Source organism: Phaethon lepturus, unplaced genomic scaffold, assembly GCF_000687285.1.
Source record: "Phaethon lepturus isolate BGI_N335 unplaced genomic scaffold, ASM68728v1 scaffold12998, whole genome shotgun sequence".
Taxonomy (NCBI): domain Eukaryota; kingdom Metazoa; phylum Chordata; class Aves; order Phaethontiformes; family Phaethontidae; genus Phaethon; species Phaethon lepturus.
In genome coordinates, this window is record NW_010559894.1 from 125,384 (window position 1) to 145,577 (window position 20,194).

General features: G+C 36.1%; 1 protein-coding gene across 1 annotated transcript; it reads right to left on the reverse strand.

Moving 5' to 3' along the window:
* Positions 1 to 2,221: 2,221 nt before the first annotated feature.
* On the reverse strand, positions 2,222 to 18,981 carry ALX1 (ALX homeobox 1; the record flags this gene model as incomplete). Its single annotated transcript, XM_010293524.1, has 3 exons — positions 2,222 to 2,857; positions 14,882 to 15,010; positions 18,677 to 18,981. Coding segments are annotated over 3 exons (755 nt in total), but the record flags the coding sequence as incomplete, so codon positions are not given.
* Positions 18,982 to 20,194: the final 1,213 nt, after the last annotated feature.

Consider the following 20,194-nt stretch of genomic DNA (forward strand, 5'->3'; position numbering starts at 1 on the left):
CTAAAACTGTGGATGAAAAATTAATTAGAATTGTATCCCTTTCACTTAATTAAAATCAGCAGGAAGATGACATAGGCTTTTATTTTCTCCATTGATTTTGGAGGCTTCAAACATCTAAAAATGTTGTAATGTTTTGAAAATTATGTTTAATCTCCCCAGGTATTCTGTCACTGCAATAATTTCCTAGAAATTGTTTAATTCCACTCTTGACATAAAAAACCTTGGAAAAATGAACTTTTTTCTGGATTTCACAAGACAATAATGGCAAATTCTGCTATCAAAATAAATAAGTAAACTGAAAGAGAGGCAACAACAAAAATGGCTTGAAGTTTGCCAGCTAAGCTTTTGCTTCTTTATCCACTAATGATGCTCTAATAAAAATTATATTGAAATCACTCTGATGTGTTCTAAATGCTGTATCTTAAAAAATTATTATGTGGCAACTGAAAAAAAAAAAAAAACCACCCAAAACATGTTTTAGAACTGGAAACAGTCTGACCTGCTAAAAACCCCTTGTGTTTCCACCACTTTCACCCTTCTGCATGTGGCACAAGTGTCTATATAAAACTAGTATCTTTACCTGTATTAATGAAATTTCTTTTTTGCTTTAAATCATAAGGCTCCTTTACTGCTGTATAAAGAGACAATAAAAAAGGAAAAGGTAAATTTTCCCAGTTCCTCAGGCCAAAGTTTAACAAGTTTTAGAACGAGAATAAAATTAGGAAACCACAAATTGGAGTATATGTATGTGTTAAACTTTGAGTGTATTACTAGTGGCGAATAGGACAACCTTCCTTTTAATCAGCTGTGTAAGAACCTGCTGTAAAATTCCCAAGTTAACATCAAAGTCAAGTCTGTTTTCCACCGAAAGATTGCAGAATGGACCCATCTCCTATTTTTGTTTTCAAGTTTAGCCTCCTGAGTGGGAGCAGAGACAATCTGGGGGTTCCTGTGAGTTTGGTTTTGTGAGTACTGGTAGTTCTGCAGTTGCTGTGATAAAATGTGCTTCCCTGATCTTCCCTTCTCCCCCCATCCATCCTCCGTTCCTAACTAATGGCCAGAGAGAAAAGCAAGAAGGAGCAAGGGGTGCCCAGAGAGTTGTATCCTGTTCTAATCACAGCCATGCAAGTCCTTCTTTATTTCAATTAATTTACTTTGCCTTTATGAACCTGAGAGACTGACTGTTGCTTTCAAAGAGGCTGACATTTCACTCATCTGAAGGAGCTTGGAATGTGACAGGGGAAAGGGAGGAGAAGTAAATCAAAGCAGATAGCAATTCTCCAGATGTAAAGTATTTTTCTTCTCCTCTATTTTTTTTTCCACCAGAAATGTCAGAAAGTCTGCTGACATTTTAATTCCTTTGTGATAGGCTGGAAGCTGAGAGCCAAATCCTACTGCCACTGCAGCCGAAAAGATTTTTCCTATTGACTTTAAAGGAAGCAAACCAGTCTTACACTCAAAAAAGAAACCCAAACAAATAAGCAAAGTATCAACAAGCTGTAACTAAAACTAAATGAAAAGTACTCTTATAACATCTCGAGATCCGTTACAGACTGAAACTGGCATGCCTTATTGGGCTTTTTTTCTTTTCAGTTTGACCATAGCATAACAAAAACCAGTTAGTAAGACTGACTGGATTGGAAAACAGACTTTGCTGCTGTTGTGGGTTTTTTCTAAATCTGGATTCTGTTGAAAGCGTCACAGTACTATTCCATGCTCTCTTCCAGTCACCTAAGTTTCAAGATACCCTATCTGCAACCTTCAAGATTTCATTTAAACACTAGTTGACTTACATAATCTGTGCACATCTTTGAAAACTCTATTAAACACTGATCCTGCTTTTAGTGATATGTTTGGCAAAAAAATTGTCATTATCTTTAATAAGATTACACTCAGGTCCATAAAATAAAGGAGTACCTTCTATACTCATTACATTAGTTGTGCATTGATATAACTCCAATGAGATCAACATTCGTTTTAGCAAAACAGCAGAGCTGGCTCAGAGCAGCAGCACAGTGCTGGGAGATTTAGGTCTACAAATTCCACCTACAACATGAACGATCATATATTTCCTTCTCTGCGTGGTGTGCTTAGAGATTTACTTCATGGTTTTACTATAATAAATTTATTTTCCTTTATAGAGTTGTTCCCTTATGAAGAATTCATTTGTAAAGCATTAATTTTGTATTCAGGATTGCTAAAAACCAATGGAGTAGACATATTTGCTTAATAGTTTTATTCTTTTTTGCAGGTTCTATAATCATATTTCATGAACTGGTACAACAAAACATATTTCTATATAATAACCAAAACAAAGAGGTTTTGTTGAGCTTGATGCATGGTAAAACTATTTGGTTTATTCTTATTTTATTGTTAAATATTATATTGCATTTGTTTAAGCAGACATCATGTATATTGTGATTTCTAGCATTCCACACACAGCAGCTTATTGTTGTGTCCTTTAAATATGGGAAATAAAAATGTTTTCAGTTTGCTATTTAAAAAAAAAAGGAAATGAAGAAAGGGTACTGCTATATTACATGGCCCAGGAAATATTGGCAGCATGCTCTTTGGCTTTCATCCGTAGAACTGCAATGCTGGAGGACCTCCTTTCAAACTCCGGCTTGGTTTCAAAAGCATGTCCATTGGTTGCTCCAGAAAGTAAAGAGTCAGTGAAAAAATTATTGAGGGGCACATGGCTGAACTGATTCTGGTGGTTTGAAAAGCTTGTGTAGCCAGAATCTGTCCGGGGTGAATGGGAATAAGGTGTCATACAGGAGGACGTATCTCGTGGCAGCATGCAGGAAGTAACCACAGAACCGCTAGCCGCATTCCCTGCCCACAGATTGTTCTGAATCTGGAACATATAAAATGAATAAGATTAAATTTAGATAGTTCATCTTTTGTTTTCTGCAGTTTAAAGGTTTGCTTTACTTAACACATCTTTTATTAGATCTCCTCTAACACAAGCAACAAGGACTTAACTAGTTCTCTGCAATCATATTAGAAAATACCATGAAGACATTACAGGAGTCAAAATACTGGGTCATTCACCTAAGAGCAAGGCTGCTGAATCATATTCTTTGATCTGTCATGCATTTGCTCTGTGGCTCTATCCTGTTTACCATTGAACCTCAGGATGCCACCAGCCCAGCCAGTCCATAAAATTTGTGGAAGCACACAAATGACTTTAAAGAAAAAATGTCAAAAAAGTGTACAATATCATAGCTGTTTTCACCATAAAATCTTCTCCTCATCAGAATTCTTTCTTAGTGTAATGGTAGAAAACAGTACAGAAAGGTGAACAAAACAAACCATGATTTCTTAAGTGACAAAGCCCAACAAGTATTTGCAAAATTAAATATTGAGAAGCCTTGCATAATTACTTTAAAACAAATTAATACATAAAATACAGGCATGGTTGATAATACATCCAAGAGTTTTTCCTAAAGTTTTTTCAAATATGGTTTTAAGATAAAAATTCTTTTCATGATGTTTTTACATGAAATTATACTTGAGGGCATTTCTGTTTCAGCTCTCAGCCTTAACTGGCTGCACTGTGCGTCCCTGGAAAACGTTGCATGACAGACTAGGAGACAAACTTTGTGGTTACCAGCAATGTCTGCTGAAGATCTGGAGTAATCACGTATTCAAGCTTTGATGTGTAATGCCTTCTATACTTGGCAGTCCCTTAAAGCTTCATTCTGAGTCTCAGGCCTTCTCCTATCATGAATGTATAGATTATATTTACAGATAGGTGTTTTTCACTTATTTGTTATTAGATGAAGAGAAGGAAAGATTTTCAAGACCTAGCACAAGTCAGCTCCTGTCATTATCTGTGTGCATTCTTTCATTCCTCTTCTATACACTTTGCTTCAGTCAGACTTCACACTCAGCAGCTGTCCTTCCCTCTTTTTAAACACTCTCTATCTCTCTATCAGTACTATATGGATATAATTTCTGAAATACTTAAACTTCCTTGGTCATTCCTCACTTGCACTTACCATTATACAATATACAGCTTTATATTTCTTCTCCACTTTTACTTATTCTCTTTCCTGAATGCTTTTTTTTTCAAATGTACAAATATCATGATACATTTGTAGCTCTCATTCACAGTACGGAACTTCTCAGACACTAACTATCTCTCTTCCTTTTTATTTTACTTTGCTAAATTCATCTTCACCCTAAAAATCTGTTGTCTATTCAGTATATCATTGCTCCAATGCACTAGGATTAAGCCCACATGTCTTTGTTCTCTGCTATACGTTGGAGTAATTGCAATTACTCTTCAGTTAGCACTGTGAAGTGAATTCCCACTTCAAACTTAATTTTGCCTTCACATTCCAAATCCATAGACAAAGGAATTTTGGCTTTAAGATATGTAGGTTATCTCCCTAGTTGAGTGATTTTTTTCTCTGCTAAATTAGAGGTCAGGGGAAGTAATGAATTATGACAAACACACACATACACACACACAGAATGAAAACATGTTTCTAATGCTGAGGTTTTTTCCCATTGTCCTATTACTCTGCAACAACACATACTCACCAAACCACCAACAAGCTAAAGAGATAAAATACGGTTCACTGAACTCATCTAGCTGAGATCTAGTGCAGATAGCAAGGATGAGATAAAGTCTTATTTTAAAAGTTAATATTTTGAACAGTTGTATTAGCAGGGGTCATCAGGAGCTGACAAACTAATTTGGGCTCCTTGGCAATTCCAGCAGCACAAAAGAACCAGTAAATGTTCCATTTTGCTTTCCTGCAGGAGGCTGGGGAAAAGTCATAGTAGCAACACGTCTTCCCAAACTCTTGGTCTGCCCACCTCCGTGTTCACACAGACATGCAGATATACAGGCATCCACACACTTTCACACCCACTCACAGGAATGCAGCTTGCCTTTCCACACACACGCATGTGCACAGCTAGTTGGGCACACCTCAGGCACCTGCTCCTGCATATCTTAGGTGGTCTGCTGAGAGGTAATGGAGTGAATAACATGCCCGGGGAAGGATATCGAGGATTCTTCCTCCTTCTTGGGGGCCTCCTGAGATCTACAGGAGGAAAAAGACTCTAGTGAAAGTTTCAGAACTTTCCAGTCCCATCCTTCCCTCTTCCCTTCAGCAGTTTTTAGAAGACTTTCAAACATTAATCCCTGAAAAATCTTCTCCAGCTTCAAATGATCCTCAGCTGCCTTATTACCCCTTAATTAACCCACCTGAGCCAGTTTTTACTTTTTTTTTTTTTTTTTTTTATTTCAGAGAACAGGTTGTTTATCTGGAGACATGTCCCTGCTCATTGCAGGGGGGTTGGACTAGATGACCTTTAAAGGTCTATTCCAACCCAAACTATTCTATGATTCTATGATTCTGAGTCTATGATTAAAGGACATATCTTATATGGACCTGTTTGAACCATTGCCTTGCTTACAAAAGCTGTTGCATTCACACAGAACATTCCCAGAGAGAGCAGTATATCTCTTATTGCTGAGGATTCAGGGATTCCTGAGTATCCTATTGCTTGGAAGGTTTCTCAGCTCCTAGTACAGATTTACAGAATATGACAAGAAGGAAACAAGGAACCCTGAAAGAGCTGGAATCTGTGGTAGTTAAGTGTACAGCAACTGGGAAGTCATCCATCATAAGGCTTACTGCCTTCTCAGACTTAATGAGTTTGGAGCCACATAGTATGTGATTAGAGGACAGAAGAGAGTAGTAAAGAAGATAGCAGCTGAAAACCTATAAAATCCAGAGAATATCTCCACTTTGCTTGAAAACCCAAGCTGCACACATTGTGTCTCAATCATGTACTGGGAAAATCAGAAACGCGGTCATCTATACAAGAATCACTGTCTTTTTTTTGTGTTGAGGAATACTAGAAACTTTTAATTGTATTTTATTGTATTTCATGGTTACATATATGTTTCTTGCAGCAGCAGTGACAGATTAAGCAGCTGTTGGAGTTTTCTTTCCCTTTCTTCCTACAAAACAAGTCACCCGTTCCTATTTCCACACTGTTCCATTTCAATTTGTTTTGCTGGTACAAGTCTTTACTGAATTGAAACAGGGAACTGATACAGCTAAAAAAAAAAAAAGATATTTCAAACACATGCGTACAGATCCCCATTCTTTTTTATGTTATTTCCAGGCCAAATAATTAGCCTCAGAACTTGCACAACAGGATGATTTTCCCATGGAGTGACTAGTTCATCTACATAGCGTTTAATACAGGAGCTAATTCTGAAGGAGTTCATCATCTCCAAAGCTAACTCACATGCGACAAAGTCTCATTTATCTGACTTACTAAAATTTCTTTCTAAGAAACACTATGGCAAATGCTACAGTCGCCCAGGCTGCACAGATATAATTATGGGAAGAATTTTCCCAAAAAATCTGTTTAAATAGGAACACACACAAGTTTGCCTTTAATACAGTCATGATGGGAAGACATCAAAAGGTTCAGAGGCTCAGTTTGAAAGTGCCCAATAACCTATGTGGTCTGGAGGTATCACAAAATCCCTCTTTCCTTCCATATTTCTAGTAGTTTGGTTTGCAGTAAACTAAGTTTAGTACCACAAATTTTCCTGATATTTTTATCCCAGACAAATCTCTCTCAATTTAACTTCACTGAGATTGCACAGGTGTAAATGAGAAGGGAATTCAGCTGCAAATCCTAAAACATACTGATGTCTTATTAAAGAAATATGTGAACAAGCTATTCATTCCTAAAACTTTCGAAGGGTTGCCCTAGGTTTCTTCCTTAGAGGAAGGAGCCCAAATTAGTAAACTGAACTTCAGAAATGCCACAAGATGCTAGGAAAGCTTTATATCTTCTTTAGTGAGACAGTTATGTTTTTCGAAAGAATGATTCAGTCATATCAATTTTCTATTCATTTTCACTGGTTGAGTGACTTCACTTTTGATATTAGATTTTCATTTCTTAGCAAGGATTTACAACATAAATATCTTGCAGTGAAATTTAGGTATAGAAGGTATTCCTGTATTAAAAATAAATACAGTAATGTTTTACAATAAGTCAAAATTATCAGACCTTCTTCTGGTATGTTGGAAGGAAAAGGGACATTATGTATATGAATTTAAAGAAAATATTTTTCCTCTTAAACTCTTGTGTGATCCATGAACTATATAAAAGGCAATTCAGTGGCTGTGAATGAAGCTATACATACAGCACATCTCTGGTTTCTGTTAACATCACAAACAACTTGAGCTTTGCTCTTGTGGTTACCATGAAATTACCAGAGCCCTTCAATATATTTACCTACTGTATGTTTTATACACACACACACGCACACACATGCACATACGCACCCTTCCCAATAGAAAAAAGAAGTAAGATTTCATAGCTGTGACAAGAACATAACTGGAGAGTTATGGTTGTTAACATGGTTATGATATCACTTCCTAAGCATATGACCTTCTGCTTTACGGTGCAGAAGAAAATTAGCTGGGGTAATTGGTCATCCTACATGGTGTCTTTGCTTTTTTCTGTTAAAATTTCAAGCTCCTGGAGCTTCAACCTTCTTACACAGCACCTGGAGAAATCATATAAACTCAAGTCTCAAAATTTTCTGAGACTTTTACTATCACTTACCCATCTTTGGTTATCCCATCCCCAAATGTCTTGACTCATGCTATTTGAGCCACCTACCTATCCAGACTGGAGTCTGGTTCCAACAGACACACATGTGAGAACATACAGCTTCTAATCGAGTGGACATGTGTTCTAGTGCTTCGCATGGGAAACAAAATGTTAATCTCTTTTAAGATCTCTAGATATGAAGTTATAAGTTATTATTGTTGTTCTTATGTTACATAATACACATTGTTTGTTACATGTTTTTATAATTACTCTTGTAAGTAGTTAGAAACTACACATTGACTCTGTTTTCAGGGTGTTTCTGGGCATTGCAGGGGACACAACAGTGGCACTAACAGAACAGTTAAGAATTTACCTAATTGTAGAAAACATGTGAACGTCAAAGAGACTGATTTGCTAAATTTTTGTCACTCCTCTTTTTGTGTGAAGCAACAATCATTGCACTGCCAGAAAACAAGAAACCTGTCCTTGCACAAGGAGCTACCTTAGGCAGATTAAATGCAATGGCTCAAAACTGCTAGTTTACAACTCATGATCTATAGGCTGTTCCTAGTCCATCAGCATGATTAATTTCATCTGTCACTTGCCACAGTATTTTTTTTCTGAGGGCCTCTTAAGAACATCCAAAGTATGGGCAGAGATTTGCCTGTACTTCCCAAGTTTGCAGATTCATAGATTCTCAGAATAATTTAAACTGGACAGGACCTCTCAGATTATTATTCCAAACCCTTGCTCTCAGATAATTTTTAATTTCGATCAGGTTACTCAAGCCCTATCCAACCAAGTTTTGAGTAGCTCCAGCTACAGAGATTCAATAACTTTTATGAGCAATTTATTCCAAGGCTTTACCACTCTTGTATTTTTCCTCTATACCTAAACAGAATACTTCTTGGCTTAATTTATGATCATTTTATAGGAGCCCTTGGACCTAATGAACACGTGAAGATCATCTGTACTGTGTTGGGTTCAGGTACATATGAGAGAGCTGCAGCACACCATTTTCAGATATGTCCATAAAATGCAAGTTGTCCCTTGGTAGTGAGAGGTTTGATGCTACAACCCTAAAATATGTGATAGACCCACTCAGTCCACGTTTAGGCCTTACATACAGCGAAAAAAATAAAAATCTGTTCATTTGTTTCCATGCTTAAGAAGTTTTCTAAGGTGCAAAATAATGCAGGTTTTGAAAAGTCATCAAGTTTTGGCTCTTGTATGGGATGTTTTGTAGATAAACTGCAAATTCTCTCTACTGCAATCTTAGGGCCAGTTAAAGTAAGACTTAATTCTATTTCACATCTATGACACAGTTAAAGACAAAATTTCATACTTTGAAAAATACTATCAAAAATAATTTTCTATCTCAGAAAAAATGGGTTTGCCTTATAATTAAGCCTCAGCTAAAGTAACTCATGGACTTAAAGAAATATGTGTTTCACAAGAAAAATAATAAAGCAGCAAATCGAAACTTGAGGCTGCAAGGAGGACCACATACAGTGATGGTTTAGAATCAAGAAAAAATAAAAGCACAGTGCACAAACTACTCTGTGCGGAACAGACACCACCCAAAAAGATTAGAAGTATCACTCTTATTGGAAGATCAGTCACAGCAGTGCAACAGTCAGCACATATGCAGCAAGCAACATACCATCCAGGTGGTGGCCCAGCCTGAGCTCCATGCTCTCACAGCTAGACAGCATGAGTATATGATAAAACTTCTTTGAAGCTAGCTCAGATATGTCTACCACATCTACTCCTACTTAATCAGTATACCCATAGCCTTAATGAACTATTGTGATTAACTGTCATTTATATGTTTACTACAGTTAAAAGAATTTTTAAGTCATATAACATGTGGTGTCTAATATATGCCATATGAAAGATTTAATTGGAGCATGTAACTTTGATTATTGCTAATGAGAATTACCCATATGTACGAAGGCTAGAGCAGAACTGTAATGATGATCCAAGGACTTAGTACATAACACATGTATACTGATACCACTTCTACACTCTTTGATTGCCAAAACAAATCATGTGATGCCATGCTGTTCAGCATATTTAATTTGATTTATCATTCTGGCAGCTAGAATGTGAACTTCAGCTTCTTCCTTCTTGTATATTTGAGATTTCAACATTCTGCCTTCTTTCTACACCTTCTATATCACTCCAATTCCCTTACCTTTGAAATGATTTTGTCTCCTCAGGATTCCCACCTGCACTAGGCTAGGTTTTTCCACAAAAAAAAAAAACCAAATTAAATCCAGTCTTATCAAATTCTTGCTTGCATTTTCAAGTAAATAAGAGAAGCAAACAATACATTTCACAAATGACAGTAAGAGGGAAAGTGTAACGGTGTGACAGGATAAACCCTTTCAAAAGAATTTAGAAGACCAGTGACAACGAATGAAACTAGACTCAAAGAACAAGCAAGAAGAAAAGATGAAAAGTATGGAAAGAGCCTAGGTGGGGCAAAAATGCTACCCCTTATATCTGCTTCTCAAAGATACAATTTAATGTTTATTTACATACTGATACACTTTCATTTATAAAGGTAACATCTTTAAATTTAACTCATACAGGGTTATGAGGAGGTCTGTGATAACAGTGTAGGTTTTTGATCAAATTTCACTCTCGTATGTAAATAAGGAGAGGATAAAAAGTAAATTTTGTCTCAGGTTTTTGGTTCTTCAAATACCCTTTGTAACATTAGCCTTCTCGCTAGGCATAGGACAGCAAAAGTAGTCAAGTAAAGACCAATAAGGCAAGAGAAGAGCAATGCTAACAACTTTTTTATTGTTCCTCTCCCAACACATAATAGATAGATCCAAGATAACTATAGATGTCTGCAGCTGAACCAGGCATCAGAGAAAAAAAATGTTTTTAGAGATCATCTTACCTATTTTATACCTTATACTCTAGGAAGAGAAAATTTAATTGACCAGGTTTTCACCAACTTTAAAGGGAACCCATCGCTGGCATAAAAGTCCCTTTACTTAAGTTTCCTAAACACAAATATCTAATATTTGTCTAACCACCACCTGCCTCCCATGAAGGGTGCATCCTTCTTGTAAGTCCTGTTCATTGGCACAGTAACACTGTCTCAGATATCCCAACACATCTTCAATAACACTGGACACTGTATTTAGGTGACTGAATCAAGTACTGCTTGTTTACTAACATTTACTCAAATTAGTTGAAGTAAACTTGTCCACGAAGTGAATCTGCATTCATTTCCCCACTAATGTTAAGATGCTGCCTCTTAGTTTTCATACCATCAGCAGAATATTGCTAGTTAATGAGGCTCAAAGTGTCTGGGATAAAAGTTTTAACCCGTGAATTTAATTGTTTTCTGAGATGACTTAGATCACAATGTGTTGTATCTGCAAGAGAAACTTGAAACTTAAACACTGAAACTAATGAAACTGAAACCTTTTACTAAATGAATGAGAAGAACTGTATATAACATTCTCCTAGAAAAGCCTCATTTTCAGCATAATATATTGTCAAAAGTTAAAAATTTCATCTGAGTGAAAATGTAACAATGTTGTGGTATTTTTAGTGTTAAAGCCTAGAAAAAACACATGAATAACAGATGATTGTCCTAACTAGATGTTGTACTAACTGTCCTCCTTTGCAATCCAGGTTTTGCCAGTATAATTAATGGAAGATGTATGTGTGCAGAATTTGGACAGTTTGGGAGATACTGAACTTCCTGGCAGCCAGCTGAGACACTATTTTGCACAATAAGCAACACCTAAAGTGAACGTCCTGTAAAAATAATTAGGATTAGACTGAATTAGCAAAGCAAAAAATTATGATTAGAAAAACCCTGAAATTGTTTATTGCTATTTTGAAGATAAAGATGTTAATTTAATAGCAAAATTAGACTGGATTATAGAAATGGAGGTTTTACCAGATGACTCCAGTGATCCCTGCCAACCTAAACCATTCTCTGATTCAGAGGCAACCTTCTATCTGAAATAAGTTGAAAAGATCATTTCCTCACAGGAATACCTTTCAGATTTATATAGTCACACAATGCATAACAGCATCATGTTCTTAATTTGTACTTGATGAAGCTAATTGGTGAAGAGACTAAGCAGGGGTCTCCACACCCTCTGTTGACTGCAAAAGCGACTGATGTTTCTGCTGGAATGCAAGTGGGATGTCTGTTTTGTGAACATATCCATGGTGGGGCTCAAAACAGAAATCTTCAGACTGCAAATTCATATAATGCACACCAGAAATTCACATTTGTTCCTGTTCCTTCTGCCACACAGCAGTAAATATCTCAGCTTGATTTCACCCTTTTTCAACATTCATCCTACATTTTTTGCCAGCAACAGTCTGTTTTCCCCTATGTTAATAAAGGCTTCGTAAATAAGCTCTAGTGATCCATGTTCCACAATCCCCAAGAAAAACTATTTACTCAGAAGTATGGCAAAGCTTGTCTAATATTTACTGATGTCTGTGTCACAATAAAAGTGCTTGTACACAAGGGAAAAAAAAAAGAGGGAAAAAAAAAGAAAATTAAAGGAACAAAAGGATATTTGTTTCCTTTTTTTGCATTAACTACACTGAAATAACGGAATTGTTTGGAAAATTAATCTATAATGCTAAAAGCAAGCATGCAGATAACAATTTTAAATCTCCTTCTGTCTGAACTGTGGGGTAGATTAATGAGTTTATAGCATTTATTTATTTTCCATAAGTGAGGCACTTGTAAATGGACATCTCGTTCAAAAGATTTGAATGTAGTGATGTTAGTGGTCATTGTGTTTTTAATATGGATTTTGTTTGTCTCAAGCATTCTCACTGCAAATGTTATGTATATGATCCAGACATGGTTTTACTGAAAGTGATGATTTAAGAATATGAAACTGTGAAGAATTACCACCAGGTTAGCAAGAACGTGAATTTGCATTGCCTGTTCTGTGCTAATTGCCTGGAGACCTACTCATATTCCAATATACAGCAAAGTAGCCACCTTCTTCACTGAGGAGTAAGATACCTTGCTTTTGTCATGTGGCCAAGCTCTGCGTGCAAGTACTCAAAAGAAATAGCCAACATAGAGTGAACTCACACCATCATTTAGCTCCTCATTCCTGTTCATGCAGGACAGTACAGTACAACACAACATTCTCGTGCAAGGTGACCAGACTCAATTACGTGTTTGTGCCTGTCTGTTTACCTGCAGCGTGTTAGTCTGTGGCTGTAGGTGAGTGCTTCATATTTATGTTTATGAATGTGTATATATTCTAGATTTCTACATATTTTAGAGATGTTTTATTTAAGATCATGGTACCAACATTTCCATTTCAATCTCCTGCTTTTAAGAATGTATAAATTAATGATAGAAAGTTTTGCTAAGTTGAAAATTAGTTCTGTCATCAGCCTAGGAAAGGGGTTTTTTAACAAATTTGTAAATATAAAGGCAGTGAATTCACCCATCTTTTTAACAATCTGAAAGTACGGAATAGGTATTTCATTGGGTTTAGATTTGTATGGATGATATTCTCATATAATTCAAAAGTGTTTCTTTTTAAAAAACATAAATTTTAGGAAAACCATTTTAAGTGTTTACCAATGACTTGCCTTATTCCATTATCTTATGCTAATGAAACTTCTGTCAATTGAGAAAATTTGTAGATGAAGTCCTACTGAAAATACAAGATGAGCTTGGAGACACAAAATTTAGTCTAGAGAGCTGAGTCAGGGATAGAAAGCCCAAAGCTAAAGTACTATTCTTTGTATCATCTGTTGTGATGCTATAGATAAGTCGGAAAGGCCTTCAAAAGATACCTGAACACCTTGAGCGAGACCTCTGAGTGACTGTGCGTCTGTCTTTGTGAGTCTTCCTAGGAGTGCTTACGGTCTTTTTGCACACCTCCACCTAGGTAGGTCTCAAACAAGTATTGTGTCCTCCTGCTTAAACACCAAGTGTATCATGCAGTGGTTTCTGATGTAATTGTGGCTAATGCACTATTACGAAATAAAACCAGGCAGACTTACAAATACCACCAGATCTAAAATGGTTGTGCCCGTGCTCTGAGCTGCTGGAACTCAAACCAGCACTGGCCCAGGCACCAAACCTAGTAACATGCAACCTCCTCAAAGGCAAAGCACTTTAAGCTGGGTAGATGACACATGGGCCCAAGGCCTCTGGTTCAAAACTAATCACATTCAGCCAATGTAGAGCATGACCAAAGCAAGCCCATACAGAATATGAGTATATTCCTAAGGCTGGCAAAGACCCTGCTACATCATGAACTAGAAGAACACCAGGACACCAGAAGTGGAAGGACTCTACCACAGGGACCCATACAAGATTTTTGCTTTGTATGATGCTTTTTTTTTAATTATGTGGTAAAAGCAATGGGAAGCAAGAGACATGAAAAACAATGGCTTCAGAATGAAAATATTCAATGTACTAAAACAAGCAAGCAGAAAAACAATAGCAGAGAGTGAAGCAAGGCAGTAAACCAAAGGACTGGAGAACAGAAACAGAAGATTATGATCTTATTACACAGTATACCTTACTATATACTAACAGAGCACTGAAAAATAAAAAAAATAATTAAATTACTACTACCATCCAAGAGAGCTTCCTTGTCTCTTCACCTCCTTCTCCCAGCCATATATATTCATTTCTGATTGTATGTGGCCATAATATGGTTTCATGCTAGTAGAAGACCTGTTATACTCAATGGTCTATTGAGGTCCATAAAGAGAGGGTGAATGTTTAATACATCAGAAGGAAGTTGCCTAGAGATCACATAGTTCATGCTTCATCTTACCGAAGCATACGAGACCAGAGTTGTGCCTGTGACTATAAATATCCCAAAAAGGAAATCCTGACCTTATTGCAGTCAAACTTACATAATTCATGTCAATCTCAATGGGTCTAGACTTCACCTAGAATTTGTGTATGAACCTAAAACTGATTCAAAACTCTACATAATTTTATATGCAGAAAAGACTTAGCTGCACAACCATATTGCTAGCCATTCTCATTACATAACTTCTGCAAAACTCTGCAGCTACTAAATTGTTTCTTAAAAAATACTTATATTTTAAGAGTTAATTATTCATATTGGATGTCAGAACTGTTGTTCACTATGGCAGATCCTGTCGGCATGTCTAAAGAACACAGAAATTTAAACAGAAACATTTTCATGCATTTTCTGTGCACGTTTGTGCCTAAGGATGAAAGAAAAGGTACAGGAAGAACCGAAGTACTACTTGGTTTTTACCATACCTGAGGGTAGCTGTCAGTCCTTGGAAGAACAGATATATCATAGGTGGCAGCAAAATGACTCTTAGCTTGCTGGATCTGACCATAGCGTTCTCTTTTCCTCCATTTTGCTCTTCGATTCTGGAACCAAACCTACAGTGTATGAAGAAACATTCATCAAGTTAAACTCAATTACATACTGTGCAAAGAGCTTGAGGAAAAAATCAAGGGGTTTTGGACAGTAGCTTTGAAAATTTCTGCTTATCTAAGAAAGGGAAGTTCTATGCCTGAGGATGAATTTCTTGCAGTTTCAATCTTCTCAATGTCAGACCTGCTTAAGTTACTTCTGGCTATTTTAAAAGTATGTATTATTTGCTTTCTAGTGTATCAAAAAAAAAAAAAAGCAGAGGAAAGATCAATCTGTCAGGCAGCACTAATTTTGACAGAGTACAGTTCTGTAGAGGAAAATCACTAGGTAGCAGCAAGTCAAATTATAAAGAAACTTTCTCTTAATGTCACGTGCCTACCGACTTTATATGACTACATACAATCTGACTCCTAGAGGTATACATAATCTTTACCAAGTGCAGTGATGAAAAGGCAGGAAAAGCTGGCACCAGGACAGTAGTCTGCACTGCAGAAAAAGTTTCTATAAGGGGCAGGGCAGAAAGATAATAAAAAATCATGAGATCGTAGACAGTTTTAAAACTATTGTGACTTTTTTTCCACATTTCTGTTAGGAGACATCTATGTTTCTGACAATGGAAAACTAAAAAATGGCACTTTATGTTTAGACTATGAAATAATTTAGACCTGAAACCATCCTTTGTTGTCAACTAAAAGCTATTTTCTTTATGCTTAAATAACCTTTGGACTGTTCTGTAACATTTTGAGTGTCAGGTGTTATCTCAAAATCTATTATATGCACATTTCTTGCTGTGACCGATACCTGTTATTGTCCTGTGGTCTTAAAAAAAAAAAAAAAAAATCTTTCCAACAGTTTAGTTTGGACTGGCTAAGACTTATCCTGATGAATTAAAGGGATTGCTAAGAAAAGTAACCTTTCCTTTATCAAAGTATTATCCAACTAAGTCTTTATTATTCAACTATGAGCAAGCTCATTCCTACTCTTTTTAAAGAAGACACACTACTGAAAGAACCACTGTTTTTTGTATGGAAACAATTACATTGGTTAAACTTCCTGCTAAATTGATCATGAGCCCATTTGGATTGATATGTACATGAATAGATTTTTTTTTATAGACACTGCCTGCGAATCCCATTTTGAGGGATATTTTCTGATCCTTGACAGTAGCATATTTAAAACAACAGTGTTTGTTTTATAATTCAGTTTTTGCCTTGGTCTTTGGAGAACTCAACTGTCCTTTGATGCTGCTTAAGCAATCAGGGCATAATTTTGCTCATTTTAATTCCCAAGGACTTGTAAATTTAGTATGTGCAATCTTTTCAAATGTGCTCGGCAATCAAAACAAGGCCCATGCATGTAACTGCTGAGTATATATTGTTGGTAAATTTATATTATTTATGATGCCTGAGGCTGAGCAAAAAGAAAAGAACAGGGGAAAAAAAATTGTCCTGTCTCCACAGGAGGCATCAAGAACATGCTAAGAGAATTTAGTAATGAGGCTCTTTCATTGAAAAAAGACCTTGACAATCTCCTTAAAATGGGTGCCAATTACTTCACTGACATGCAGCAGGAAAGAGAACAACTTAGATAAATTAGGTTCAGGTTGGCGCTCTCTGCATGTATGCAGGACAAATATTAAATTGGATCTTGATGAAATGGCGGTGAAGGGAAATGTGGGTAAGGTATCCAACTGATCGCTCTGCTAAACTAAATCAAACAATTTGCTTGAATTTATAGTAACTAAACGAGAAAAAAAGCACATATTTTTTTTCCTTTGACAATCCCCCAAAATGTTTCTGTTTACATCACTTTACTAGAAACTGACTCTTGGCAGAGATAAAGTAACCATTTGCCTCCACAAAGCAATGTAAAAATCTGCTGCTTGTTATCCTTGAATTGCCAGATGCTTGCCTCTAATGATGTAAGGCCTTTTAAATTGCTTAATCTTGTGATGGAATACTGTTGCTACTCTGGATAAAAATGATCACCATTTCCTTTCATATTTAGCATATGAGAAATGCAAAGATCGGTTATCTTTTAAGAAAGGGGAGAACATGTTTAAATAAAATGGAAATAGATATTCTGTGAAAGTCTGGTACAGACATATATGTTAGCACATTTACTTTCTTATTTTTAATACTTTTACCATATGTATCTTCTAAAACTTATTTTAAAATGCGATAAAAAGTCATTTGGCACAATTTAGCCCTCCCTGTTCTGACTATTAATTTATTCTTGGAGTAGTTCTCATTATTCCAGAACTATGTAATTGTAAGAACAGTGTTTTAACATTATGCAAACTTTTTTTTTAGTCAAGACTAAATCCTAATGAATGGAAGTCATACTTGGAAAACTGTACCAAATTCAGTTGGTAGAGGGAGAGGGATTGCACAGAGCTTGAAGAGTTAAAAGCCACTGAACTAAATTCCGTCAGCATCACTGATATCATATCGATGTAACTGACACAGGATTTTGGACTCTATTTTCCGATGACAACAGTGAATATGCTGTCTGGTTGAACAGACATGAAAAGAACACTTCTTTATAAAATTAATTAGATGAGTTCATTTCTGAAAGTGATCCTGATTTAATTTCAGTTGTATGTATGTGCACTGACGTCTAGTTCTTTATATGCATGTGTGAGTATGTGTTTAATTACAAGTTGTGAAGTTGTTATCGTATTCAAGTCACTAAATTAAGAAAATTAATCCCAGTCTGTAAGAATCGACAGGACTGTTGTTCTCTAAATTGAAATGATGAGTATTACCAGAATGGGGAAGATCTCTAAAAATAGGATAAACTCACAAAATGCAGCTCATACCTTTTTCTAAGGGAAGATGTCTGAACGGGGGAAGGGCTGCATTTCCTGGGTATTTAGCTTCTTTTCTTACTATTACACATCCAAAGCCATAAACATTGCTGAGATTACTGTATGAGCACATATTGAATGAATCAACTTTGTACACAGTTAAGATACTCAAATACTGCACTAAGTGGTCAACAGTATGTTTCATTAAAAAAATTAGAATAACATTATCCATCAGTTATACAAGTTTAAAAACCAGCAAATGTACTTCCAATTTTTGTGATTTTTAAGGTCATTCCATACAACAGAAATGAAAGGATTATGTCCTTGCTCTACACAGGCACAAACATACATATATATATACACATATGTGTATTTATACACATCTATGTATGTGTGGTTTCACTGCACACTCTTTGGATCTAAACAAGGAATTTGATTACTTTTTAGATTGTAGTGTTCATGCCGTAACACACACAGAATCCTCTGCAGCTGAGTTCTTCACCGTCATCGGTCTGAACTACATGCAACATTTCCCTTTAATGGGATCTTTACACGTAACACTTTATGTATTCACTGCCTGGAATTCTGACAGTAAAACAGGACTACCAGAGATCAAGACTGCTTTACTATTGATGTTGTTTTGTCATCCTTTAAACAAGTTTCTAGAACAGCAACACAAGCTATTTTTAAAAAATAACAAGTTATTTTAGTACTGCAGCATAACAGCTCATATCCATAAAAAATAAAGCAAAACGAGCTCTTTACTTCAGCTTTACGGGCTTTTGTACAATTCCCAAGAGTGTCATTTACCAGTACCTACAATGCACAACTTGTCATGGAAACGCTGAAGTTTGGTTCCTACCTGGACTCTGGCCTCAGTGAGCTCTGTTCTCAGAGCTAGCTGTTCTCTTACATAGACATCAGGGTAGTGAGTTTTCTGGAATACTTTCTCCAGTTCCTCCAGCTGCAAACTGGTGAAAGTCGTTCTGTGTCTCCTCTTCTTACTGCTGGAGACATTGCTGTCACACTTATCACCAAGTTCATCCAGTTCTCCCTTCTCCTGCATCCCTTTCACCGGAGACATCCTGAGATTGTTGCAATTGTCCATGGGCCTGTTCAGCTCTGTGTGAAGAGGCTGTCCTTCCACTTTAGTAATCCCGTAGTTCACTGTACACAAGGTGGGGGAGGGAAATAACTGGTTAAAGGGGGGCTTTGGATTCAAGAGTTCATATAAAACAGTTTTGCAAGGAACAAGATTCTATATGGTTGCGTATTTCTATAAGAGACCGCAGAAGAGGAATCGGTAATATTAACCACAGACGGAGTAAAAGTACTAAATCACATTGAATTTTAACTGAGAATTGTACCTGAAAGTATCACCTACATTCTTTCAGTGTAAGGAGACTGGATGAGAGTATTTGAATATTTTTAGTCTGCCACTAAAGTAGTTAATAATCCATGAAATCAGCTTCAACTAGAGTTGCACAGATAAGGAATCTTAGCCCAAACCAGATTTTCCTATAAGTGGCATAAAGCTATTGACAAACGTGCCTTTAAACTTGGAAGCAGATGTTAAAAAACTCTATTCCTATGAAACTACAAAATAACTGTGAAGTAAACTAAATAGCTGTAAACTGACAAATCAAGAAGCAAATGAAACCGAAAATTAACTTAACTTTACAAACGCAATAGATTCCATATACCTTCTCTTGGATTTGTAAAGTGGAATTGTTTCCAATTAAGTTTGTTATGGTTACAAAATACAGAGAGTTTCTGCAAAATGTTAACTTATTAAAAGAGATCGTTTCATATACTTTGTATAAGGATTGCAGGAACTATTTGTCTTTATGTAAAATCTGAGTGGTAGAGATAAGAAATATTCCTCTGTAGCTTCTTAATAAGAAATGAAAACATTTCCTATTTTTCCTTTTTTTACATATCTCACATCACTGAAAAAGTCATGCGATATGTTACCGGATTCGAAAGGGGTTTTTTTTCTTTTTTTCTCTCAGAAATAAGCAAAAAAAGTTTAAAACTCTTGAAATTAAAATCTACAAAGGTGACATGTAACATACGATAAGAAGCTTGCTTTGGAATTTTCTCGTATCCTCAGAAATGTATTTTCTTTCAGTCCGAGCTTATTTTAACCAAACACAATTTTTAGACACTTACCATCAATACATACATAGATAGGAAATGCCCCGAAGCCCTCAAGGCACACATTAAATGAACTAATTAAGAAAAACTTCAATGTATAAATCAATTTTCTGTAGGTTTTTTTGTAAGTTGCACTTGCAGAAATCTGTAATTATTTCTTGGAAACTGTTTCATACAAAAAGGATGTTCTCAAAAAAATACTTCAATACCTATATGAAGTTAA